This window comes from Phascolarctos cinereus, unplaced genomic scaffold (assembly GCF_003287225.1).
Source record: "Phascolarctos cinereus isolate Bilbo 61053 unplaced genomic scaffold, phaCin_HiC Scaffold_4;HRSCAF=312, whole genome shotgun sequence".
Taxonomy (NCBI): domain Eukaryota; kingdom Metazoa; phylum Chordata; class Mammalia; order Diprotodontia; family Phascolarctidae; genus Phascolarctos; species Phascolarctos cinereus.
In genome coordinates this window covers 130,338,776-130,362,115 of record NW_027555847.1, presented here as the reverse complement: position 1 = coordinate 130,362,115, position 23,340 = coordinate 130,338,776, and the positions used below count along the sequence as shown (strand labels likewise).

The 23,340-nt window shown below is 42.9% G+C and overlaps 2 protein-coding genes across 2 annotated transcripts; both read right to left on the bottom strand.

Moving 5' to 3' along the window:
* Positions 1-7,570: 7,570 nt before the first annotated feature.
* LOC110221995 (tryptase beta-2-like) lies at positions 7,571-11,485 on the bottom strand. The gene is made up of 6 exons (XM_021006789.2): positions 11,438-11,485; positions 11,234-11,294; positions 10,548-10,710; positions 9,778-10,043; positions 8,320-8,483; positions 7,571-8,170 (listed from the first exon to the last, which is right to left on the bottom strand). Exons 1-6 carry the CDS (start codon positions 11,468-11,470, stop codon positions 7,985-7,987), a joined length of 873 nt encoding a protein of 290 aa, XP_020862448.1. The 5' UTR covers positions 11,471-11,485; the 3' UTR covers positions 7,571-7,984.
* A 5,553-nt stretch (positions 11,486-17,038) lies between these two features.
* On the bottom strand, positions 17,039-20,849 carry LOC110221839 (tryptase alpha/beta-1-like). Its single transcript, XM_078151707.1, is given in 7 exon segments — positions 17,039-17,214; positions 17,217-17,223; positions 17,371-17,534; positions 18,830-19,095; positions 19,872-20,034; positions 20,614-20,674; positions 20,817-20,849. Coding segments are annotated over 7 exon segments (870 nt in total).
* Positions 20,850-23,340: the final 2,491 nt, after the last annotated feature.

Sequence of the window (23,340 nt, the reverse complement as noted above, 5' to 3'; positions counted from 1 at the left end):
CTTCTAGCTCCTGACCCAAAGGAAATCATCAGCACATCCTCCTCTCCACTCCCCCCCACTTCCATTTTTTTCCTATCTACTGACTTCTGTGCTGCTTACAAACATGTCTCTTCCCTCCACCCTATGACAAAGAAGCTGTAACAGTACTAGGGACAGGAAAACATTTATCTTTTAGAGCTTCTCTCTCATCTTGATTCTATCTCCAAACCCCACACTCAAGTCAGAAGTTAAACTACCCTGGAATGATTGACATAACAGCTTCCAGTTTCTAATGGCATTAAGCAGAGAATAACGTCTTACTTTTCAGAGTTAGTCCTATCCAACTCTTTGTGACCCCATTTGGGGTTTTCTTGACAAAGATACTGGAGTGGTTTGCCATTTCCTTCTACAGTTCATTTTATGGATGAGGAAACTGAGGCAAACAGGGTCAGGTGACTTACCCAAGGTTACACAGCTAGTAAGTGTCTGAGGTCAGATTTGAACTCAGAAAGATGAGTCTTCCTGACTCCAAGCCCAGTGCTGTATCCATTGCACTACCTAGCTGCATCAAGCTTCTCCAAATAGAGTCCATTCTAGGGCTGCATCATCACTGGTTGTACCCCACCCCACTCATGGGCTGTTCTGGAGGTATACATTAAAGGTATGTTGATACCTACTGTATCTCTGCTGCCTTCCATTACATTAAGTGACTTGCCCAGGGTCACACAGCTAATAAGTATGCAAGGCCAGATATGAACTCAGGAAGATGGGTCTTCCTGACTCCAGGCTCAGGGCTCTGTGTACTATGGCACCAGCATACCCTTACCTCAAAAGAGTTATGTTAATCGTGGAATTTCAATCATCTCATTAAGTCTATACATCCAGGGAGAGGTTTTAGTGAAGAGCCTTTCTCCTATAGAATCACCATACTATCACACACACACACACACACAACACACACACACACACACACACATGCACACACTGCTTGGGTTCCAGAAAGATCAGTGAAGTTGTGGCCTTTGGATCAAATGACCAGAAACATGTTGGGAACAGGATTTGGGAAACATGGCACTGTGGAAGAATTTTATTCCGTCTATGAGATGTGATAGTAGCATCTTCAGTCCCCACTCGGAGGATCTGGGTTCCAATCCTGACTGCTATTCATCTGTGTGATCCTGGCCCATTTTTCACATCTGTAAAATGAAGGGATTGGACTGGATGGCTTCAAAGGTCCCTTCATGGAGACCTTCATGGACTGTTCATGGAGAAGTCTCCTTTCTCCCCTTCTCTTTATCTCATATCATTCAGATACCACCTCCTTTTATCCACTCCTTTATTCCCATCCCAGATGAAAAAAGTGGCCCTTGTCCTTACCACAGCCAAGTCCTCTTATATGCACCTTTGTAGCCATCCCCTCCTTGCTTCTCTGCCAGATTGTCCCTGCTGTAATTCTGTCTCTCTCTAATCTTCAGTTTCTCCCTCTCTATTGACTTCTCTGTTACCTACAAACATGCTCATGACTTCCCAGTCCTTAAAAAATTCCTCACTTGTTCCTACCTCTCTGGTAGCTATCATCCTACATCTCTTCTCTTCGGGACTAAATTTTCAAATACTTGAAAATGCCATTTACAACTAGGTGCCTCAACTTCTCTACGCTTCTCTTCTAAACAGTCTGAATTCTAGCTTCCTAATTCACCAATGATCACTTAATCTAAGGCATCTTCTCAGTCCTGATCTTCTGGATCTCTCTATAGCATTTGACACTGCTGTCCTCCTCCTGGATATTTTCTCCTTCCTAGGCTTTCTGACATTTTAATTAATTCATTAATAGCTACTCTTTCGTTCTGAGCTTTGTGGCGCTGCTTCTCCTCCTATCTATCTAACTGCTCTTTCTCAGTCTTCGTTGCTGGTCTTTCACCCAAGTCATGCCCACTAACCATGGCTGTTTCCCAAGGCTCTGTCCTGGGACCTCTTTTCCTTTCCCTCTATATTCTCTCCCTTGGTGTTCGCTTCAACTCCCATGGTTTTAATTATAATCTCTGTTGTATATATACAGCCTTAGTCACCCCCTTTTGGACACCTCAGACTGGATGTTCCATAAGTATCTCAAATTCAACACGTCCCAAACAGAACTCATTATCTTTCCCCACAAACCTTCCCTATTCCTGTCAAGGTCATTATTGTCTTCCTAGTCACTCAAGCTCACAACTTCAATGTCATTCTCAACTCCTCACTCACTCAACAAGTCAACACACATTTATTAAGCACCTATTATGTGATGGGTACGTACTAAGCACTGGCTTTACAAAGAAAGGCAAAAACAGCCCCTGTCCTCAAAGAGCTCATAGTCTAATAAGGGAGACAACATGCAAACAACTGTGTACAAACTTGATCTATACAAGATAAATTGGAGACAGTCTCAGGGGAAAGGTACTCCTCCCGCATATCCAACCTGTTGTTTCTATCCTTACACCATCTCTTGTACACATTCCCTTCTGGCCACTCACACAGCCATCATCCAGTTTCAGGCCCACATCAGCTCTTGCTGGGATCATTGCAATAGCCTCCTAACTAGTCATCTCCCCACTCCAATCCATCCTCCGCTCAGCTGCTTCCCTAAACCCTAGGTTGAACCATGAACCATGAAACCCTGCTCAGTGAGCCACAGGGGCTCCCCATTACCTCCACAATCAAATATAAGCCTCTCTTCTGTAGGAATCAAAACTCTTCATAACCTGGCCCCTTCCTGCCATTTCAATATTCTGACACTTTGCTCCCGTCTATGTGCTCTACAACCCAACTAACTTGGCCTAATTGTAGTTATTCAAGCACACCATTACCTCTCCCAGCTCTTTGCCTTGTACTGACTGTCTCCCCCTCACCACCACCAATGCCTTCACTTCTCAGACTACTTCTATATACTCCCTATAGCTGTTTGCCTATTTTCTCACCCTTTGGAATTGTAAGCTCTCAGATGGCAGGAACTGTTTTGCCTTTCTTTGAATCTCTAGCACTTCACCCAGTGGCAGGTACTTAACAAATGCTTGTTGAGTTACTGACTGGCACAGGGCGAAGCACAGATCCCTAGGACTCTTTACTAGAGATCTTCCAAGCTGACATAGAACAATTAATAACTACTCTTTGAGTATGGGCATTTGGCCTGTTTAGAAATTAATTCTTCTATCTACTTGCACATACAATACTCCAACCCATGTCTCTGCATCTGTTCCGCAAGAGATTGCTTGAAATAGAAACTAAAATTGAGCGACCCAGCCCTTTTCTTAGTTATAGACTTGATAGGATGGGATGGAACAGCTTCATGACAATTATGGGGTTACTGGGGCATATATCAAATAGAGAAGACAAGACATCTTCATTAATAATGCCATAACCTTCCTAGGGGTAGGTTAGGTGGTCTAAAAGAAAGTTAGATAAGTCCCTAATTATTTGAAACAGGATATGAGTCAGTTCTACCAGCCTTCAGCATGCTTGCATGAGATTCTTATCTCTTAGAGCCACATTATCAGACCATCATTTAATATCAAATTGTTGAAACATTTAGTAACAATAATTGACCAAATCTTTGACCTTATTTAGGCATCAATAAGGATGGGTCTAGACCTTCAAACACAGTCCAGTTCTTAACAATCAGTCTTCCACCTATAAGCCCATATTGTTAGATCAATGGAGAAATGACTTGCTCATGGTCATACAGCTAGTAAGAAACAGAGCTAGGGCTGGAATGAAAGTCAAATTAGTCCAGAGAGACAGCATGATGCTGAAGAGTGAGCACTGTGGAATCAGGGAGGATCCAGATTCAAATTCCACTATTATTTATTACATGTGAGACCTTGGTCAAGTCACTTAACCTCTCTGGGCCTCAGTTTCCTTATCTGTAAAATGAGAGGGTTGGACTAGGTGGTCTCTAAGTTCTTTTCCAAATCTGTAATCTCTCCAACTATGTCTCCAACTCCAGGGTTTCTCACTACATCATGCTGATTCTTGTGTCCTTTGTACCAGACTTTAAGTTCCTTTAAATAAGTTTTCTGTAAGGTAAGAACTGTATCTCATCTCATCTCTCTCCTTGCCCACAGTTGGCCCTTAACAAATATTTACTGAGCTTAAATGTTTAGACTGGGTTGGATTGGGTTGAACTGGACAAAAGACAAGCATGATTGTTCAGTATATGTGACTAATCAATACCTCTTACAAATGAACCAGAGAAAGACCTATCACCAATCTAGGGATGGCTTATATTAGGTTTTCAATGACCCTAGCCCCAAAGCAGCACTGGATTCCTTCTTGGATAATACCAACCCTCTTCTCTTCTTCCTTTGGGTCCTAGGAAGCTACAAGGTCCTTTTAATTCCCCACTCTTACCTTCCCCCTCTCCTTCAGCCTCACCCTCCAAACCCTGCCTGGAAACAGGGGTCAGGAAAACAGAATGTTCAGGGGGGAGAATGGACCCCTCTAGGAAACAGTGAACAGCAGAAAAGGGAAAGGGATGAACAAATATTTATAAAACACCTACTGTGCCAAATATTGTACTAAGCAATATACAAATATCTCATTTGATTCTCACAACAACCCTTTGGGATAGATCCTAGGAATAATCCTGTTTTACAGTTGAGGAGATTGAGGCAGACAGAGGTTAAGTGACTTGCCCAGGCCACATAGCTAGTTGAACTCAGTTGTTCCTGACTCCAGGCCTAGCACTCTATCTACCATTACCACCTAGATGGCTCTCCTGCTGGAGAAGAAGAAGAATCTCTCAAAGCCCAGGTGAACTTAGGATAATCTCCTGGAAATATTTGGTGATCAGGAGGAAGAGAAGGAGAAATAGAAGGAGGCAGCCAGGGAGCACCATTCCAACCTGGCCAAAGTACACTTGTAGACTCCAAGGCAGTAAAGGTAGATACCACCATCTCTCCAGCTCACCGCCTGAGCATAGAGCCAGAATTGGCCAGACTGGCGCTGCAAGAGACCTTCAAAATCATCTAGTCGGAAGTCCTTTGTTCAATCCTTAGATTCCTTCCAGATTTATCTCAGGTGCCCTCTCCTAAGGGAAACTTCACCTGATTTCTCTACTTCTTAGCATTGCTTCCCTCCTCAAATTATCTTGTATTTGCTTCTCAGTGTATACGTTTTATCTCCTGGTAGAATGTAAGCTTCTTGAGGGCAAGGACTGCTTCCTTTGTGTTTTTCTATCCCCAACACCTAGTAGTATCCCTTTGTGAAAGCTAATTTATGTTAATTGGTTAAAATGAAAGCAGGGTACCAATCACTGTAAGTTAACAGTGAGGGAACACAGGAACAGAAGCTTTGCCTGATAGCATTGGACAAAGACAAGCTCAACCCCTCAGGTGTTCCCCTAGAACTCTGGGTGGGCAGGTGGGGGACCCAAGGTAATGTCCAAGGAGACACTCAGGGAGAGTGAGTCCAGAACACTGTCACAGTAGCACTTGAAAAGGCCTTAGAGGTCATCTGATCTAAACTCATTTTAATTAAGCATTCTGCCCTCTCCCAGAATGAAGGTCTTCTATTTTCCTAAAACCCACTTGCCTTCCAAAAGTTATTCCTCCAAGCAGCTTTCTAAGAGTATTATGACCTATGTGCAGCTATCCTCTTTCCAAGTTCCTATTGCAAGAAGACTAGACTTAAGGGCTGGACTGTGTGACTCTGCAATGGACAGGTCTATACTTGTGTACTTTCAGAGATTTGTTATTCTGGGGTGTAGATAAAGAGGCAGACATTCATTACATGTGATTGTTAGACCTTTCTTTAGGGGACCACATGGTAAGCTGGCTGCTCTAAGCCTTGGGAGAGTCAAAAGCTAAGTTAAGTCTGAGGTATACCTAAACTGAATAACTGAGATAACTGGGCCTGAAGTCAGGATAGACCTGAGTACAAATCTGGCTTCATATACTTATTACCTGCATGAGCCTGGCCAAGTCATTTAACCTCAGTTTCCTCATCTAGAAAATAATAATAACACCTGCCACTTATGGTTGTAATGAGTATCAAATGAAATAATAATTGTGAAGCACTTAGCACAGTGCCTGGTGCTATATAAATGTTAGCTATTGTTATTAGTAAGCTCTCTCAAAATGGATGGAATTTCAAATATCTTGTCAAGCTGATCACTACTGGGGAGATTTTGATGCAGTGCTCCCCAACTCGGGCCAAATGGTCCTCCCAACCCACTATCCCTCCTCCAACCCTCTATTCAGCAGACCTAAAGAATGTAAAGAAGGACCTGGGAATTTGGAGTTTTTCAGAGACTGTAGTGAGAACAGATTAAGAGGAGGGTTTGCACAAAAAGGGGATAAAAAGAAGTTTGTATAGAATAATTTTACATATATCTACCTATTTGCGTCTAATGGTAGCCATCTCTAGGGAGGGGTAGGGGAGGGAAGAAAAAGAATTTAAAAATTGACAAGACAATTTTGTTGTATAATTGAAAGGAATAGTAAGTTGTGCATAGTAGATTTGCATTTTCATGTATGATCATCTTTTTATTGCATTATGCTGATGCTTGTCTTATTCCATAAATTAAAAATAAATTTTTTTAAAAAAATTTTAAAGGGGAAGGTGAAGAATATGGAAGGTGTAGTAATGTATGTTTTTAAAAAACAGTTTGATTTAAAAGAGTTTCATGGGGAAGCTTGACATTTTGGACTCCTTCCTAAATAAGTCAGCAGTCCACACAGGAAGTGCTTTTCAGGGTAAGGATTCTGGACCTGACTCTGGCCCTGGTCCTACTTGAACTTTGAAGAGGAGAGACTAGTGGAATCTCTGATCAGAATAAGAGTTTAGTCGCTGTACCTGTCACCATCAGGGTTTAGGGGCAGCAGGTATTATATCTGGGAGATTTTTTTTCTGATTCAGCCAGATTTAAGGGTAGTTGAGGCTTTAGCTACAGGGCTTACCTACAGTTCAATTTATAGTCAGAGGCCAGAGCTACAAGGAGTAGGGATAGGGAATAGGTGCCTAGGTAATGGCATCTTAGCAGGCTTGAACCTTTTAGTAAGTCTGATAAAAGGTAGTGGCTATAATCAATATATTTTGAATTATTATGGCTAAGCTCTGTTTTTTGTAATGGCTCTCTATTGCATTTTCCTGGGCTTTGGGTTATTTGGGATAACCATGTAAGGAAGATGGCTAGGTGATACAATGGATACAGTGTTGGGCCTGGAATCAGAGTCTTCTTTCTGAGTTCAAATGTGGCCTCAGACACTTACTAGCTGTGTGACCCTAGGCAAGTCATTTAATCCTATTTGCCTCAGTTTCCTCATCTGTAAAATGAACAAGAGAAGGAAATGACAAAACGCTCCAAGATCTTTGCCAAGAAAATCCCAAATGGGGTCACTAAGAGTCACACATGAATGAAAAGACTTAAAACAGCATGTGATGGAATGATTTATCTTTCAAATGGTGTTATAATGTATTTTTAGGTGATTAAATAATTTTTGATTGTGGGATGTCTTTCTTGATATCCCTTAAGCTCCTTTGAGAGACCCCATAACAGTGGAAAAACAGGCTGTACAGGGTGAGCCAGCCCAAAGAAAGCACTGCTTCCAGAACAAGGTGAGTTTGCAGAGACTTTAATGAGACATAAGCAATACCATGAAAATGAGCCCATTTCCCTTTTCTTTCTTGTCCATCCAGCACCCTTTGCAAAACAACTCACAGGACAGACTTGCAGAAGCATGGAACCCCAGGGCCAGAAGAGTGGTCATGCAGAGGATGAAATTGAAGGCACAAGAAGGGACTTGTCCAAGGTCGCAGAGGGACTCAGTGAAAGATCAGGAAACTAGAACCCAGGTGTCTGGACTCTAAGCCCACGACTAGGCAGTCTCTGGGGCAGCCAAAAAGGAGGGAATGATTCCAAGAAGGAGGTTGTGAGAGGAAAAAGCTGAGCTCAGAGAAACACAGGGTCAGGAAGATGGACAAGTAGAGGAAGTGGGATGGTTTGATGGACTTTCTAGTAGACACAGAAGGCTTAGACATTAACTGAGTTTGTAGAAGAGCGTGGGGATGTATGCTTGTTGATCCAATCCACATAGCTCGTGACACGTGTATAGACACCAGGCCTGAGGTCAATGCCACAGCCTATTCCCCAACTCACAATGCCGGCCTGCTTCCAGGAGTTCCCAACTTTGCAGACCAGGGGTCCCCCGGAGTCACCCTAAAAGGCAGGACAGAGTCTGTTAGCCTGATCCAAAGGTAACAGTTTTCAGGAGAGGTTGACTCTAGGGTGCAATGGGGTCAGGAGTGGGGGGAGAAAGGGAGGGGAGAAGCTGGGGGGAGGAGGAGGAGTCACCCATGGGCTTTCACCTGACAGGAATCTACATTGTGTTTGCCAGCACATAGCATGTCATCGGTAATTATCTTCACAGATGAGCTGGTATATGCTCCCTCATGATACTCTTGATCACATCTTCGTGTATCCAACAAAGGGACTTGTACCTGCCTCAGGGTATAGGGTGGGGGCAAGGGCTCTGTAGAAGAAAGAGAAGAGGAGCATTGCCATTGGCCCAGGGAAACAGAGGGGGTGTCCTGGGACTCCCACAAAGCCCTGGGAAGGATCAGAGGCCACAGGCATTAGGAGCATCTCACCTTGGGTGCTAGGCACCAGGCAAGCAAGACCAGAGATGGAGCCCAAACCTGAGGCCCATCTTCTTCTTGCAGCTGGTGTAGGGACCTACACAATAGGGACTTGGGCAGAACCAATATTTATGGGACAATGTCTCTGCTCTGAGGGAACTGGCACCCAGATGCCACGGTCTGCAATAAAGCATTTGAAGCTAGGCAAAGGAATCAATACTGCCCTGACTTCTGGAAAGAGGGGAATGAGAAATTGGGTCAAGAGATCATCAGATCTGTTTGATGGTCCGGTTCACATAGGAAGCCACAGAGTAGTCAATTAACTATCCTATTGATCAGCTTACTATCCTTGCAACTCTCCCAGCTCCCTTCCCCAGCCACCATGACCCTATCTGTGCCTAGACACACCTGGAGGCACAGTAGATAGAAGACAGTGAATGGGATCTAAAGTTAGAAAGGCTTGAGTCCAAAGCTCACCTAAGACATTCACTAGCTCTTTAACCTAAGCAAGTTATTTAGCTTCTGACTCAGTTTCCTCATCTGTACAATGAAGATAATAATATCCCTTACCTCCATTGTGAGTATAAAATAAAATATTTGTGAAGCATTTTGCAAAGCTTAAAGTGATATATAAATGCTAGGATAATAATGTGTTGTTTCCTTCTATTAGAATGTCATCTCCTTGAGGACAGGAACTGTCTCCCCTTTCTTTATTTTACCCCCAAAACTTAGCACAGTGCCTAACACCTGGTAAGTGCTGAATAAATGCTTTCTCATTCTTGCATTCACTCATTCAATACCCTCACTTTACAAAGAAAGGTAATGAGTCTCAGAAAAGAGAAGCAACAGTTCATATGGCTAAAAAGTAGCAGAGTTGGGTTTTGAACTCAGGCGCTTTTGACTACAAATCCAATGCCTTCTCCATTCAGCCTGGTGCTATTAGACACAGACAGTGAGGAATCTGGGGTGGAAGCAAAGAACTGAGACATCTATGCTCATGGGGCTAAGGGCCCAGCATTCCTATTAAGTAATTTGAATGGCTAAAAGAAGGGAGAAAACGTGTGTTCCCTAACTTCTTCTCCCTTTCTCCCCCCAGGTATTAGCATGCCTAGCTGTGACCCTGGTCCTGGCTGCAGTGTTGGGGAATCTGAGAAGATCCATGATGCTCCATTTCTTCTCAATGCTCACCTCCAGAACTAAGATCCCCCCAGCCAGTCACCCAGCACTCTGAATCCAAGGGAAAGATCTCCGTGGCATTTGGGAGGCTAATGAGCTTGATATGACTGGACAGCTCCACAGGGCTCTTCAGTTTCAGCAGAGCAACATCCCCACCACTTTCAGCAGAAGTGTACTTGGGAAAAACAATAATCTTCGCCAGTGGCAGGAGCTGGTCCTCATAATACAGGTGCTGTTCCCTCAGTTGGATCATGTATGATGAAGGATTCTGTCGAAGACTGGGGTAAGAAGGAAAAAAATGTTCATTCAAAGCACCTGGGTCTGGGTTGGGAGACCACAGTGGAGTTTAACGTCCTCAGGACTCTACCCCTGCAGACTTGGGGACTGAGCCTCTCTGAGCCCCCCACAACCTTCCTACACTGTAAGGATCTCCAGCTCACTGCCTATCACCTTGCCTTCTCTCTCCTGGGTTTCCCAATTAAATAATGATGATGGTACCCCACATGCATAGGACACTTTTTGGTTTAAGAATGCATAGACCCCAACTTTCATCGTTGGAAAAAGCAGGACAGGAACTGTTATTCCTGTTGTACAAAGGAAGAAACTTAGGCCTAAAGAAATCAGTAAACAGCTACTTCAAAGCTACATAGTGACTCGATGACAGAGTCTAGATCAAATCCAGGTTTCCTGACTCCCAGCCCTGGGCCTATGTTCACTCAGTTCCTCTCCCTATGCCACGTTCATTCATGTCCATCCAGCTGAGTGGGGAGGAGAAGACTTACATGCCAATGCAGTGGGCAGCAGTCAGTACCCATTGGGGGTGGATGAGGGAGGCACCACATATGTGCCTCCAGTATCCTCTGGCAGGAACCCTGAGGCTGACCTGCCAGAGCCACTCCTCCTTCCAAGCCTCCTGGCCTCCAACAATTCCAACTTGGTCCCTACCTAAGTAGAGAGAGAAGTGATTGTCAGGATATATTCAGATATCAGGCTGTCCTCTGAGGGCTTCACACAGCTGCAGTGACCATCCTCTGCTTCCAAGATTATATGCCATGAGCTGGGTCTCAGCTGAGGGATGACATTCCTTTCCATAATGATAACTATACCAACAACAATAAAGATAATGATATTATTGACCAAAATTTATTAAGGACCAGATGCTTGTAGAAATAAGTGAGCTTTACAATGCACCTTACCTATATGGTCTCATTTGATCCAACCAACAGCCTTGGGACATGGATACACCCACCGTGCCTTTCTAATTCCATTTCTAGCCCTCCTTCCACTATAAAATGCTGCTAACCAGGGGGAACTCAGGCATCCTGTTTCCCAGAAATTACCACTGCCTCAAGAACCTCACATTCCATCCCAGAGTAAGAGTTGAAGCATTCTCATATGCCTCCCAGATATCACTCCTCATATGAGCAGCACAAGGCTAAGTACTTGAAGATCAGGCAGGCAGAGTCACCTTGAATCAGAGGCATTGAACTCCCCAGGAGGGGAAAGGTCAGGAACAGTAGGCATAACATCTGGAGGAAAAGAGAGAGAAGCAGACTGAAGCCAGCAAAGAGCAGCTCTGCATGCCACAGTCTGGGTTAAAGCACCTCTGCTGTGTGGGGCTGGGAGCCCTGGCTTTGGATATCAGGTTGTTGTAGGGGATTAGGATTCTTACCGTGTCCAAATTCCTGTGTTGTGTCCTCCCCATGAGTTAGCCCTCTACTTATCCTCCAAGGACAGGAAGTAGAGGAGGGAGGGAGGATGGGGCCAACCCAGACTTCTTCTCAAAAGTGGAGGGGGGTGGTGAAGGAGGTGGAGGAAATAAAGCGGGAAGTGTGCTGAGAACTCTGGCTGATGACCTGTCAGATGCCTATGCTCCCATCCTCTTCTCCTCAATCTCCACCTTAATTCTAATCCTCTTAACCTCTCCCCATTTCCAGGTGGCCTGGAAGTCAGAGGCCTATGAGAACTCTAACCCCAAGCAGGGTTAGGGAATCATGTATTCTCCCCTCAGAAGCATAGCACTTTCCTTGAACCCTCTAAAAAACATTTATCATGTAACTTTGTGTAGTATTAATTATCAGTATTTCTGTCTTTTCCTCCTCTAGACTGTAAACTCTAAGAATCTGAATGTCTAAGCTTTAATTAAATAGCCCCCAGTACCCAGTTCACTGCTTTTCCCATACCAAATATTTAATTTACATTGAGTGGATAAATAAGATCTTAAGATCAAAGATGTGAAAGTTGGAATGGTCCTCAGAGATTTCTAGTCCAATCCAATTTAGGGATCAGAAAACCAAAGCCCAGAGACCTTGCCCAAGTCAAGTTAAATAACTTTCTCAAGGTCTCATAGACGGTAAGTAGTTCTTAAATTTTCTGGCTGAATATCAAGGGAACTAATGAAAAGAAATGCAGGGGAAGGTGGCCTAGCAATTCCAGATCTTAAATTGTATTATAAAGCAGCAATCATCAAAACTGCTTGGTACTGGCTAAGAAATACAGTGATGGATCATTGCAATAGGTTAAATACGCAAGACACAGTAGTCAATGACTATAGTAATCTATTATTTGATAAACCCAAAGACCTCAGCTTCTGGGATAAGAACCCACTCTTTGAAAAAAACTGCTGGGAAAACTGTAAAAGAGTATGGCAAAAACTAGGCATAGACCAAAATCTCACACCATATATCAAAATAAAGTCAAAATGAGTTCATGATTTAGATATAAAGGCTGACACTATAAGCAAACTGGGAGAGCAAGGAATAGTACACCTAACAGATCTATGGAGAACAGAAGAATTCATGACCAAACAAGAGATAGAGAAGGTTAGGAAAAGCAAAATGGATAATTTTGATTACATTAAATTGAAAAGTTTTTGCACAAACAAAACCAATGCACCTTAAATTAGAAGGAAGGTAGAAAATTGGGAAAGAATTTTTACAACCAATCTCTCCAATAAGGGCCTCATTTCTAAAATATAATAGAGAATTCAGTCAAATTTATAAGAATACAAGCCATTCCCCAATTGGTAAATTGTCAAAGGATATGAACAGACAGTTCTCAGATGAAGAAATTAAAGCCATCTATAGTCATATGAAAAAATGCTCTAAATCATTATTAATTAGAGAAATGAATCAAAACATCACACCTATCAGACTGGCCAACATGACAAAACAGGAAAATGATAAATGTTAGAGAAGATGTGGGAAAATTGGAACATTAATGCATTGTTGGTGGAGTTGCTAAATGATTTTGGAGAACAATTTGGAACTATGCCCAATGGGCTATAAAAATGTGCATACCCTTTGTCCCAGCAATAGCACTTCTAGGGCTGTATCCCAAAGAGATCATACAAAAGGGAAAAGGACCCACATGTACAAAAATATTTATAGTATCTCTTTTTGTGGCATCAAAGAATTGGAAATTGAGAGGATGTGCATCAATTGGGGAATGGCTGAGCAAATTGTGGTATATGAATGTAATGGAATACTATTGTGCTATAAGAAATGATGAAAAGTCTGACTTCAGAAAAACCTGGAAAGACTTGTATGGTCTGATGCTGAGTGAAATGAGCAGAACCAAGAGAACATGGTATGCAATAACAGCCACGTTGTTCGATGACTAATATTGATAAACTTAACCCTTCCCAGCAATACAAGGATCTAAGACATGTCCAGAGGCCTCATGATGGAAAATGCTATCCACATCCAAAGTAAGAGCTATGAAAGTTGAATTGTTATTTTTTTCTCCTCTGTTGAGTTTAGTTTCCTCTTTCTGATGGTTCCTCCTATTGGTTTTAATTTTTACTTATAACACCACTAATGTGAAAACGTGCTTAATGGGAATGTAAATGTATAGCCTGTATCAGACTGTGAGCCATCTTGGGGAAGGTGGTAGGGAGGAAGGGGAAGAAAAATTTTAAACTCAAAAGCATATGGAAGTGATTATTGATAAATCAAAATAAATTGATAAAAATTTGAAAAAAAGAAAAAGGAATGTACATAAAGGAGAAACTCTAAATCTCAAAGCACACTAAAAGCAGCAGTTAATGTTAACAACAAATAATCTGAAAGAATATTAATTATAATCAATAACTCAATCAACAAGGAGTTAATAAGCGCATTGTATGTGTCAAGCACTATGTTAAGTGCTGAGAATAAAAAGAATAGCAAAAAACAAAAACAAAAAATTCTGGACATTTCTATGTAGCTCTTCCAAGCCTGCCTTGCCACATCATGATTCTCATCTGCTCCTTCTTGATCCCAAAGACAGAATGGACTCAGTCAAATTCCACGTGAATTTGTGGATTTGCCCACCAGAAAACACCAGCCAGGACCTTCTCCCAAGGTCCACCATACATACTTACTCTCTGCCTTTCAGAAACTATTCTTATTTCTACAGTGGACTAATGGGGACTCTCACCACTGCAATACTCCAGAAGGATCTGGATTACAATAAAAGCATTTCTTCTGTGAAGTTTGGATTCACTCAAAGGGTCACACTTGAGGACCTAGAGAGCCACATATGGCCTCAAGGCCACAGGTTCCCCACTCCTGATCTAGAATCTCATCCATGTGGCTAGTCCTCCAACAATGCATTTCAGCCCATCCACACCTGCCTATACTGGACAGTTCTTATCCATGTCTCCTTACGACTTCACTACAAGGGGTCTCTCCAACTGACTGAGAAGCTGCCTTGCTTCCTCTTGAACAGTGAGAGGAAACCAATGGAGCACAGGGTCTGTCCAACAGCTATTCTTGCTGTCACCATATGGCCAAGCTACCTCCTTTTCCAGTCCATACATTTCTTTAGTGACATTCCTTACACCCATCACCTTCCTCTCCATTGCCCTATAGATGAATCTCAGCTTCAGTTCTCCAGACACTGGTGTTTCATGACTCCTACTCATACCATAGTGCCTAAACAACACAATACTAAAAAGATGAGTTTTTGTTTTGGGGAAAGATGGTGGATAATTCAAAGTCATTTGCACTACCCCAAAAGGCCATCCAGCCTAGTCTCCTTTTCAATTCTCAGATTCTTTCAGTAAGTCCACTTTCAGTAAGGGTCCTAGATCAGTTCTGAAGGCTGTCCATCCAGCTGCACATCATGCCCTCTGGACAAAAGGCATTCTTGATCCACTTTTTTGCATGTATTTTGCCCTGAATGGATGAGTAGGCCAAACTCTTTATAATGACTCTGAATCATTTTAGGGGCCTTTGTAGTGGTCCTGGACTGGAAGCAATCAGCACAATGCCTTCTGCATCTGCAGCATCTCGAAGACCTCACCCTCTATAGATGACTTGGTCTCTGCACTGGATCTACTCCATGATGTGCTGAAGCACAAAACTCAATTATGTCCCAATTGTTATTAATAATCAAAGAATGGGTGACCAAAAATGTCTTTGGTTAAATACTTTAAGCAATCTCATATAAAGATTTCCCACCAGTGGGACAGCTTGGTAGTGCAGTGGATAGAACACAGCCCCTGGAATCACAAGTACCTGAGTCCGAATCTGGTCTCAGAGCAGACACTTGACACTTAACTAGATGTATGACTCTGGGCAAGTCGCTTAACTCAAATTGCCTCGCCAAAAAAAATATTTCTCACCAAACAAAATTTATTGGAAAAGAGCCAATCAGGTGTCATGGTGTCCTACCCAACGGAATGGGTTTTGTTCATGGCAAACAAACAATAACCACAGTAAGATCATATAAAGATGTGGACTACCATGGAATATCACTTGCCAAAGTCTGCTTGTTCCCTGAAAATTTTTGCCAGCTTCTTGAGAACAGGGACTGTCTTGCTTTTCTATTTGTATCTCTACCACTTAGCACAGTGTTTAGTGCAGAGTAAGCATGTAATAAATGCATTTTCATTCTTCATTCATTAACCACATCAAGGAGGCCCTTGATGTTATACAAATCAGAAAGTAGTCATATGTATTGCTAGCTGAGAATATTTTCTCCTGACCATTTAAGGAGTCAAAAATCTAAACTATATCCTTTACTGATCACAATGCAATATAAATTATAACCAATTAAAGGCCCTTGAAGAAAGGGTCTCAATATTTAACTTAAATGGGGACTAATTTAATCCTAAAGATTTGGTGGGTCAAAGAACAAATCATAGAAAGCATAAATAAATTAATCAAAGTCAATTAAAATGGCATTATAAAATGACAAAACATTTTGGAAATAGCTAGAACAGTCATTAGGGGAAATTTTATATCTCTGGACACTTATATAAACAAATAGAGATAGAATGTGTCAATGACTGGGGCATACAACTCAAAAAATTAGAAAAGCTACAAAAGAAAAAAACAATCAACACAAAAATAAAAGTTCCTAAAATGAGAGTTTAACAAAATTGACAGTTTAATTGAATTGATAAATAAAATTAGTTTCCTTTTAAAAAAAGACTAATGAAGTATTTAAATCATAAGCACCTACGTGATGCAGTGGCTAGAGTGCCTGGCCTAGAGTCACAAAGACTCTTCTTTCTGAGTTCAAATCTCACTTCAGAAGCTTGCTAACTGTGTGACCAGAAGCAAGTCATTTGACCCTCTTTGCCTCAGTTTCCTCATTTGTAAAATGAGCTGGATCATTTTACATTGGCAAACCACTCCAACATTTTTGCCAAGAAAATCCCAAATGGGGTCAATAAGAGTCACACATGAATGAAAGGACTTAACAACAGCATGTGATGGAAAGATTGATCTTTCAAATTGTGTATTTTATTTTTTTAGGTAATGAGATTTTTTTTTATTGTGGAACGTCTTTCTTGATATGCCTTAAGTTCCTTTGAGAGACTCCATAACAGTGGAAAAACAGTCTCTACAGGGTGAGCCAGCCCAAAGAAAGCACTGCTTCCAGAACAAGGTGAGTTTGCAGACAGTTTAACTAGACATAAGCAATACCATGTAAATGAGTCCATTTCCCTTTTCTTTCTTTCCCATCCAGCAGCCTTTGCAAACAACTCACAGAACAGACTTGCAGGAGCATGGAACTCCAGGGCCAGAAGAGTGGTCATGCAGAGGATGAAATTGAAGGCACAAAAAGGGACAGAGGGAATCAATGAAAGAGTGGGAAACTAGAAGCCAGGTGTCTGGACACTAAGTCCATGACTAGACAGTCTCTGGGGCAGCCAAAAAGGAGGGGATGATTCCAAGAAGGAGGTTGTGAGAGGAAAAGGCTGAGCTCAGAGAAACACAGAAAGATGGACAAGTAGAGGAAGTGGGATGGTTTGATGGACTTTCTAGTAGACACAGAAGGCTTAGGCATTAACTGAGTTTGCAGAGAAGCCTGGAGAAATATGCTTGTTGATCCAATCCACATAGCTCGTGACACATGTATAGATGCCAGGCCTGTGGTCAATGCCACAGCCTATTCCCCAACTCACAATGCCGGCCTGCTTCCAGGAGTTCCCAACTTTGCAGACCAGGGGTCCCCGGAGTCACCCTAAAAGGCAGGACAGAGTCTGTTAGCTTGATCTAAAGGTCAGAGTTTCCAGGAGAGGTGGACTCTAGGGTCAATGGGGTCAGGAGTGGGGGGAGAAAGGGAAGGAAGAGGCTGGGGGAGGAGGAGGAGTCACCCGGGGGCTCTCACCTCACAGGAGTCTACATTGTGTTTGCCAGCACATAGCATGTCATCAGTAATTATCTTCACAGATGAGCTGGTATATGCTGCCTCACGATACTTTTGATCACATTTTCGTGTATCCCACAGAGGGACTTGTACCTGCCTCAGGGTATAGGGTGGGGGCAAGGGCTCTGTAGAAGAAAGAGAAGAGGAGCATTGCCATTGGCCCAGGGAAACAGAGGGGGTGTCCTGGGACTCCCACAAAGCCCTGGGAAGGATCAGAGGCCACAGGCATTAGGAGCATCTCACCTTGGGTGCTAGGCACCAGGCAAGCAAGACCAGAGATGGAGCCCAAACCTGAGGCCCATCTTCTTTTTGCAGCTGGTGTAGGGACCTACACAATAGGGACTTGGGCAGAGCCAATATTTATGGGACAATGTCTCTGCTCTGAGGGAACTGGCACCCAGATGCCACGGTCTGCAATAAAGCATTTGAAGCTAGGCAAAGGAATCAATACTGCCCTGACTTCTGGAAAGAGGGGAATGAGAAATTGGGTCAAGAGATCACCAGATCTGTTTGATGGTCCGGTTCACATAGGAAGCCACAGAGTAGTCAATTAACTATCCTATTGATCAGCTTACTATCCCTGCAACTCTCCCAGCTCCCTTCCCCAGCCACCATGACCCTATCTGTGCCTAGACATACCTGGAGGCACAGTAGATAGAAGACAGTGAATGGGATCTAAAGTTAGAAAGGCTTGAGTCCAAAGCTCACCTAAGACATTCACTAGCTCTTTAACCTAAGCAAGTTATTTAGCTTCTGACTCAGTTTCCTCATCTGTACAATGAAGATAATAATATCCCTTACCTCCATTGTGAGTATAAAATAAAATATTTGTGAAGCATTTTGCAAAGCTTAAAGTGATATATAAATGCTAGGATAATAATGTGTTGTTTCCTTCTATTAGAATGTCATCTCCTTGAGGACAGGAACTGTCTCCCCTTTCTTTATTTTACCCCCAAAACTTAGCACAGTGCCTAACACCTGGTAAGTGCTGAATAAATGCTTTCTCATTCTTGCATTCACTCATTCAATACCCTCACTTTACAAAGAAAGGTAATGAGTCTCAGAAAAGAGAAGCAACAGTTCATATGGCTAAAAAGTAGCAGAGTTGGGTTTTGAACTCAGGCGCTTTTGACTACAAATCCAATGCCCTCTCCATTCAGCCTGGTGCTATTAGACACAGACAGTGAGGAATCTGGGGTGGAAGCAAAGAACTGAGACATCTATGCTCATGGGGCTAAGGGCCCAGCATTCCTATTAAGTAATTTGAATGGCTAAAAGAAGGGAGAAAACGTGTGTTCCCTAACTTCTTCTCCCTTTCTCCCCCCAGGTATTAGCATGCCTAGCTGTGACCCTGGTCCTGGCTGCAGTGTTGGGGAATCTGAGAAGATCCATGATGCTCCATTTCCTTCTCAATGCTCACCTCCAGAACTAAGATCCCCCCAGCCAGTCACCCAGCACTCTGAATCCAAGGGAAAGATCTCCGTGGCATTTGGGAGGCTAATGAGCTTGATATGACTGGACAGCTCCACAGGGCTCTTCAGTTTCAGCAGAGCAACATCCCCACCACTTTCAGCAGAAGTGTACTTGGGAAAAACAATAATCTTTGTCAGTGGCAAGAGCTTCTCCTCATAGTACAAGTACTGTTGTCTCAATTGGATCCTGAAAAATGAAGGCTCCACCGGATGACTGGTAGAAGAGGGAAAGAAACGTTCCTTCAAGGCACCTGGGTCTGAGTTGGAGGTTCACAGTTGAGTTCAACAACCCCAAGACTCAATCCTCTTCCTCCATCACCTGAAGTTCACTCCTGCACACTTGGAGACTGAGCATGGCCTGGCCTCCCACAACCTTCCTACACTGTTTTGTTTTGTTTTGATTTGGGTTTGTTGTTTTGTTTTGTTTGTTTGGGGGTATTTTTGGTTTGGTTTTTTTTTTGCTTGTTTGTTTGTTTTCGTGTGAGGCAATTGGAGTAAGTGACTTCCCCAGAGGCACATAGCTAGTGAGTGCTATTTGTCTGAGGCCAGATTTGAACTCAGGTCCTCCTGAATCCAGGGCCAGTGCTCTATCTACCATGCCACCTAGCTGCCCCCAACCTTCCTACATGGTAAGAATCTCCAGCTCATTGCCTATCACCTTGCCTTTGCTCTCCTGGGTTTACTATTGAAATAAAGTGATGCTACCACCTATGTAGATGATGCTCTTTGGTGTAAAAAATGCATAGCCTCCAACTTTCATTTTTGAGGAAACCAGGACAGGGACTCTTCTCCCTATTGTACAAAGGAAGAAACTTTGGCCTAAAGAAATAGGTAAACAGCTTGTCCAAAGCTACATAGTGAGTCAATGACAGAGTCTAGATCAAATCCAGGTTTCCTCACTCCCGTCCCTGGGCCTGTCTCCACTCTGTTCCTCTCCCTATGCCAGGTTCATTCATGTCCATCCAGCTGAGTGGGGAGGAGAAGACTTACATGCCAATGCAGTGGGCAGCAGTCAGTACCCACTGGGGGTGGATGAGGGAGCCACCACATTTGTGCATCCAGTATCCTTTGGCATGAACCTTGAGTCTGGCCTGCCAGAGCCACTCCCCCTTCGGAGCCTCCTGGCCTCCAACAATGCCAACTTTCCCCCTGTCTAAGTAGAAAGAAAAGTAGGCTTCACACATCTGCCATGACAATCCTCTGCTTCCAAGATTATATGCCATGGGCTAGGTCTCAGATGAGGGATCCTATTCCTTCCCAAAACAATAACTATAACAATAATAATAAAGATAATGATATTATCAACTAAAATTTGTTAAGGACCTGAAACATACAACGCTGTGAGTTTTGCAATGCATTTTGCGTATAGGGTCTCATTTGATCTCATCAACAGCCCTGGGAGATGGGTACTAAAGGAATTATAATTTGACAAATATGGAAGTTGACACAGAAGGAGAGGATGAGTACCCAGAGCCACTCAGCTAATGAGTGTCAGTGCTGGGAATGGTACCTGGGGGCATTTCTGATTCTATTTCTAGCCCTCCTTCCACTATAAAATGCTGCTAACCAGGGGGTTCTCAGGCATCCTGTTTCCCAGAAATTACCACTGCCTCAAGAACCTCACATTCCATCCCAGAGTAAGAGTTGAAGCATTCTCATATGCTTCCCAGATATCACTCCTCATATGAGCAGCACAAGGCTAAGTACTTGAAGATCAGGCAGGCAGAGTCACCTTGAATCAGAGGCATTGAACTCCCCAGGAGGGGAAAGGTCAGGAAGAGCAGGCATAACATCTGGAGGAAGAGAGAGAGAAGCAGACTGAAGCGAGCAAAGAGCAGCCCTGCATGCCACAGTCTGGGTTAAAGCACCTCTGCTGTGTGGGGCTGGGAGCCCTGGCTTTGGATATCAGGTTGTTGTAGGGATTAGGATTCTTACCGTGTCCAAATTCCTGTGTTGTGTCCTCCCCATGAGTTAGCCCTCTACTTATTCTCCAAGGACGGGAAGTAGGAGAGGGAGGCAGGATGGTAGCAACCCAGCCCCCTTCTCAAAAGTGGAGGGGGGTGGTGAAAGAGGTGGAGGAAATAAAGTGGGAAGTGTGCTGAGAAGTCTGGCTGATGACTTGTCAAATGTCTATACTCCCATCCTCTTCTCCTCTATCTCCATCTAATCCTTTTAACCTCTCCCCATTTCTAGGTATCCTGGAAATCAGAGGTCTGTGAGAACTCTAACCCCAAACAGGGTTAGGGAATCATTTTCCCCTCAGAAGCATAGCCCTTTCCTTGAACCCTCTGAAAAACTTTATCATGTAACTTTGTGTAGTATTAATTATCTGTATTTCTGTCTTTTCCTTCTCCTAAACTGTAAACTCTAAGAACCTGAATGTCTAAACTTTAATTAAATAGCCCCCAATATCCAGTTCACTGCTCTTCCCATACCAAATATTTAATTTACATTGAATGGACAAATAAGATCTTAAGATCAAAGACATAAAAGTTGGAGTGGATCACAGAGACTTTCTAGTCTAATTCCAATTAGGGATCAGAAAAATGAAGTCCAGAGACCTTGCCCAAGTCAAGTTAAATAACTTGCCCAAGGTCACATACAGGGTAAGTAGTTCTTAAATTTTCTGGCCATTTCTATGTAGCTCTTCCAAGCCTGCCTTGCCACATCATGATTCTCATCTGCTCCTTCTTGATCCCAAAGACAGAATGGACTCAGTCAAATTCCACGTGAATTTGTGGATTTGCCCACCAGAAAACACCAGCCAGGACCTTCTCCCAAGGTCCACCATACATACTTACTCTCTGCCTTTCAGAAACTATTCTTATTTCTACAGTGGACTAATGGGGACTCTCACCACTGCAATACTCCAGAAGGATCTGGATTACAATAAAAGCATTTCTTCTGTGAAGTTTGGATTCACTCAAAGGGTCACACTTGAGGACCTAGAGAGCCACATATGGCCTCAAGGCCACAGGTTCCCCACTCCTGATCTAGAATCTCATCCATGTGGCTAGTCCTCCAACAATGCATTTCAGCCCATCCACACCTGCCTATACTGGACAGTTCTTATCCATGTCTTCTTACGACTTCACTACAAGGGGTCTCTCCAACTGACTGAGAAGCTGCCTTGCTTCCTCTTGACAGTGAGAGGAAACCAATGGAGCACAGGGTCTGTCCAACAGCTATTCCTTGCTGTCACCATATGGCCAAGCTACCTCCTTTTCCAGTCCATACATTTCTTTAGTGACATTCCTTACACCCATCACCTTCCTCTCCATTGCCCTATAGATGAATCTCAGCTTCAGTTCTCCAGACACTGGTGTTTCATGACTCCTACTCATACCATAGTGCCTAAACAACACAATACTAAAAAGATGAGTTTTTGTTTTGGGGAAAGATGGTGGATAATTCAAAGTCATTTGCACTACCCCAAAAGGCCATCCAGCCTAGTCTCCTTTTCAATTCTCAGATTCTTTCAGTAAGTCCACTTTCAGTAAGGGTCCTAGATCAGTTCTGAAGGCTGTCCATCCAGCTGCACATCATGCCCTCTGGACAAAAGGCATTCTTGATCCACTTTTTTGCATGTATTTTGCCCTGAATGGATGAGTAGGCCAAACTCTTTATAATGACTCTGAATCATTTTAGGGGCCTTTGCAGTGGTCCTGGACTGGAAGCAATCAGCACAATGCCTTCTGCATCTGCAGCATCTCGAAGACCTCACCCTCTATAGATGACTTGGTCTCTGCACTGGATCTACTCCATGATGTGCTGAAGCACAAAACTCAATTTATGTCCCAATTGTTATTAATAATCAAAGAATGGGTGACCAAAGATATCTTTGGTTAAATACTTTAAGCAATCTCATATAAAGATTTTTCACTAGAGAAACCTTATTGGAAAAGAGCCAATCAGGTGTCATGGTGTCCTACCAAATGGAATGGGTTTTGTTCATGGCCAACAAACAATAAGAAGAGTGGGATCATGTAAAGATGTGTACAGCCATGGAATATCACTTCCGAAGTCTGCCTGTTCCCTGCAAATTATTGCCTGCTTCTTGAGAACAAGGGCTGTTTTGCTTTTCTATTTGTATCTCCACCACTTAGTACAGCGCTTACTCCAGAGTATTTAATAAATGCATTTTCATTTCCCATTCTCTTGTTATCCTTATCTCCTTCAGATACCTAGAGAATCAGTTTCTAATTGGCCTCAAAACTGAGTTTCTTCCACCACAGACCTCCATTATGTACTTGATCTAGTCCAACTTTTTTCACCATCTTAATTTTCTCCGGCATGATTTCTGCTTTCTAGAGAAATATTCTGTGCCTGCAATGTTATGGTACTAATGTGGTGTCACTTCTGCCCAGACAGCCAATGCAGTTTGACAGAATGTTCATAAACAAGTGCAGAAAAACAGAAATATTAAATATATCCTTTACTGACCACAATGCAATAAAAA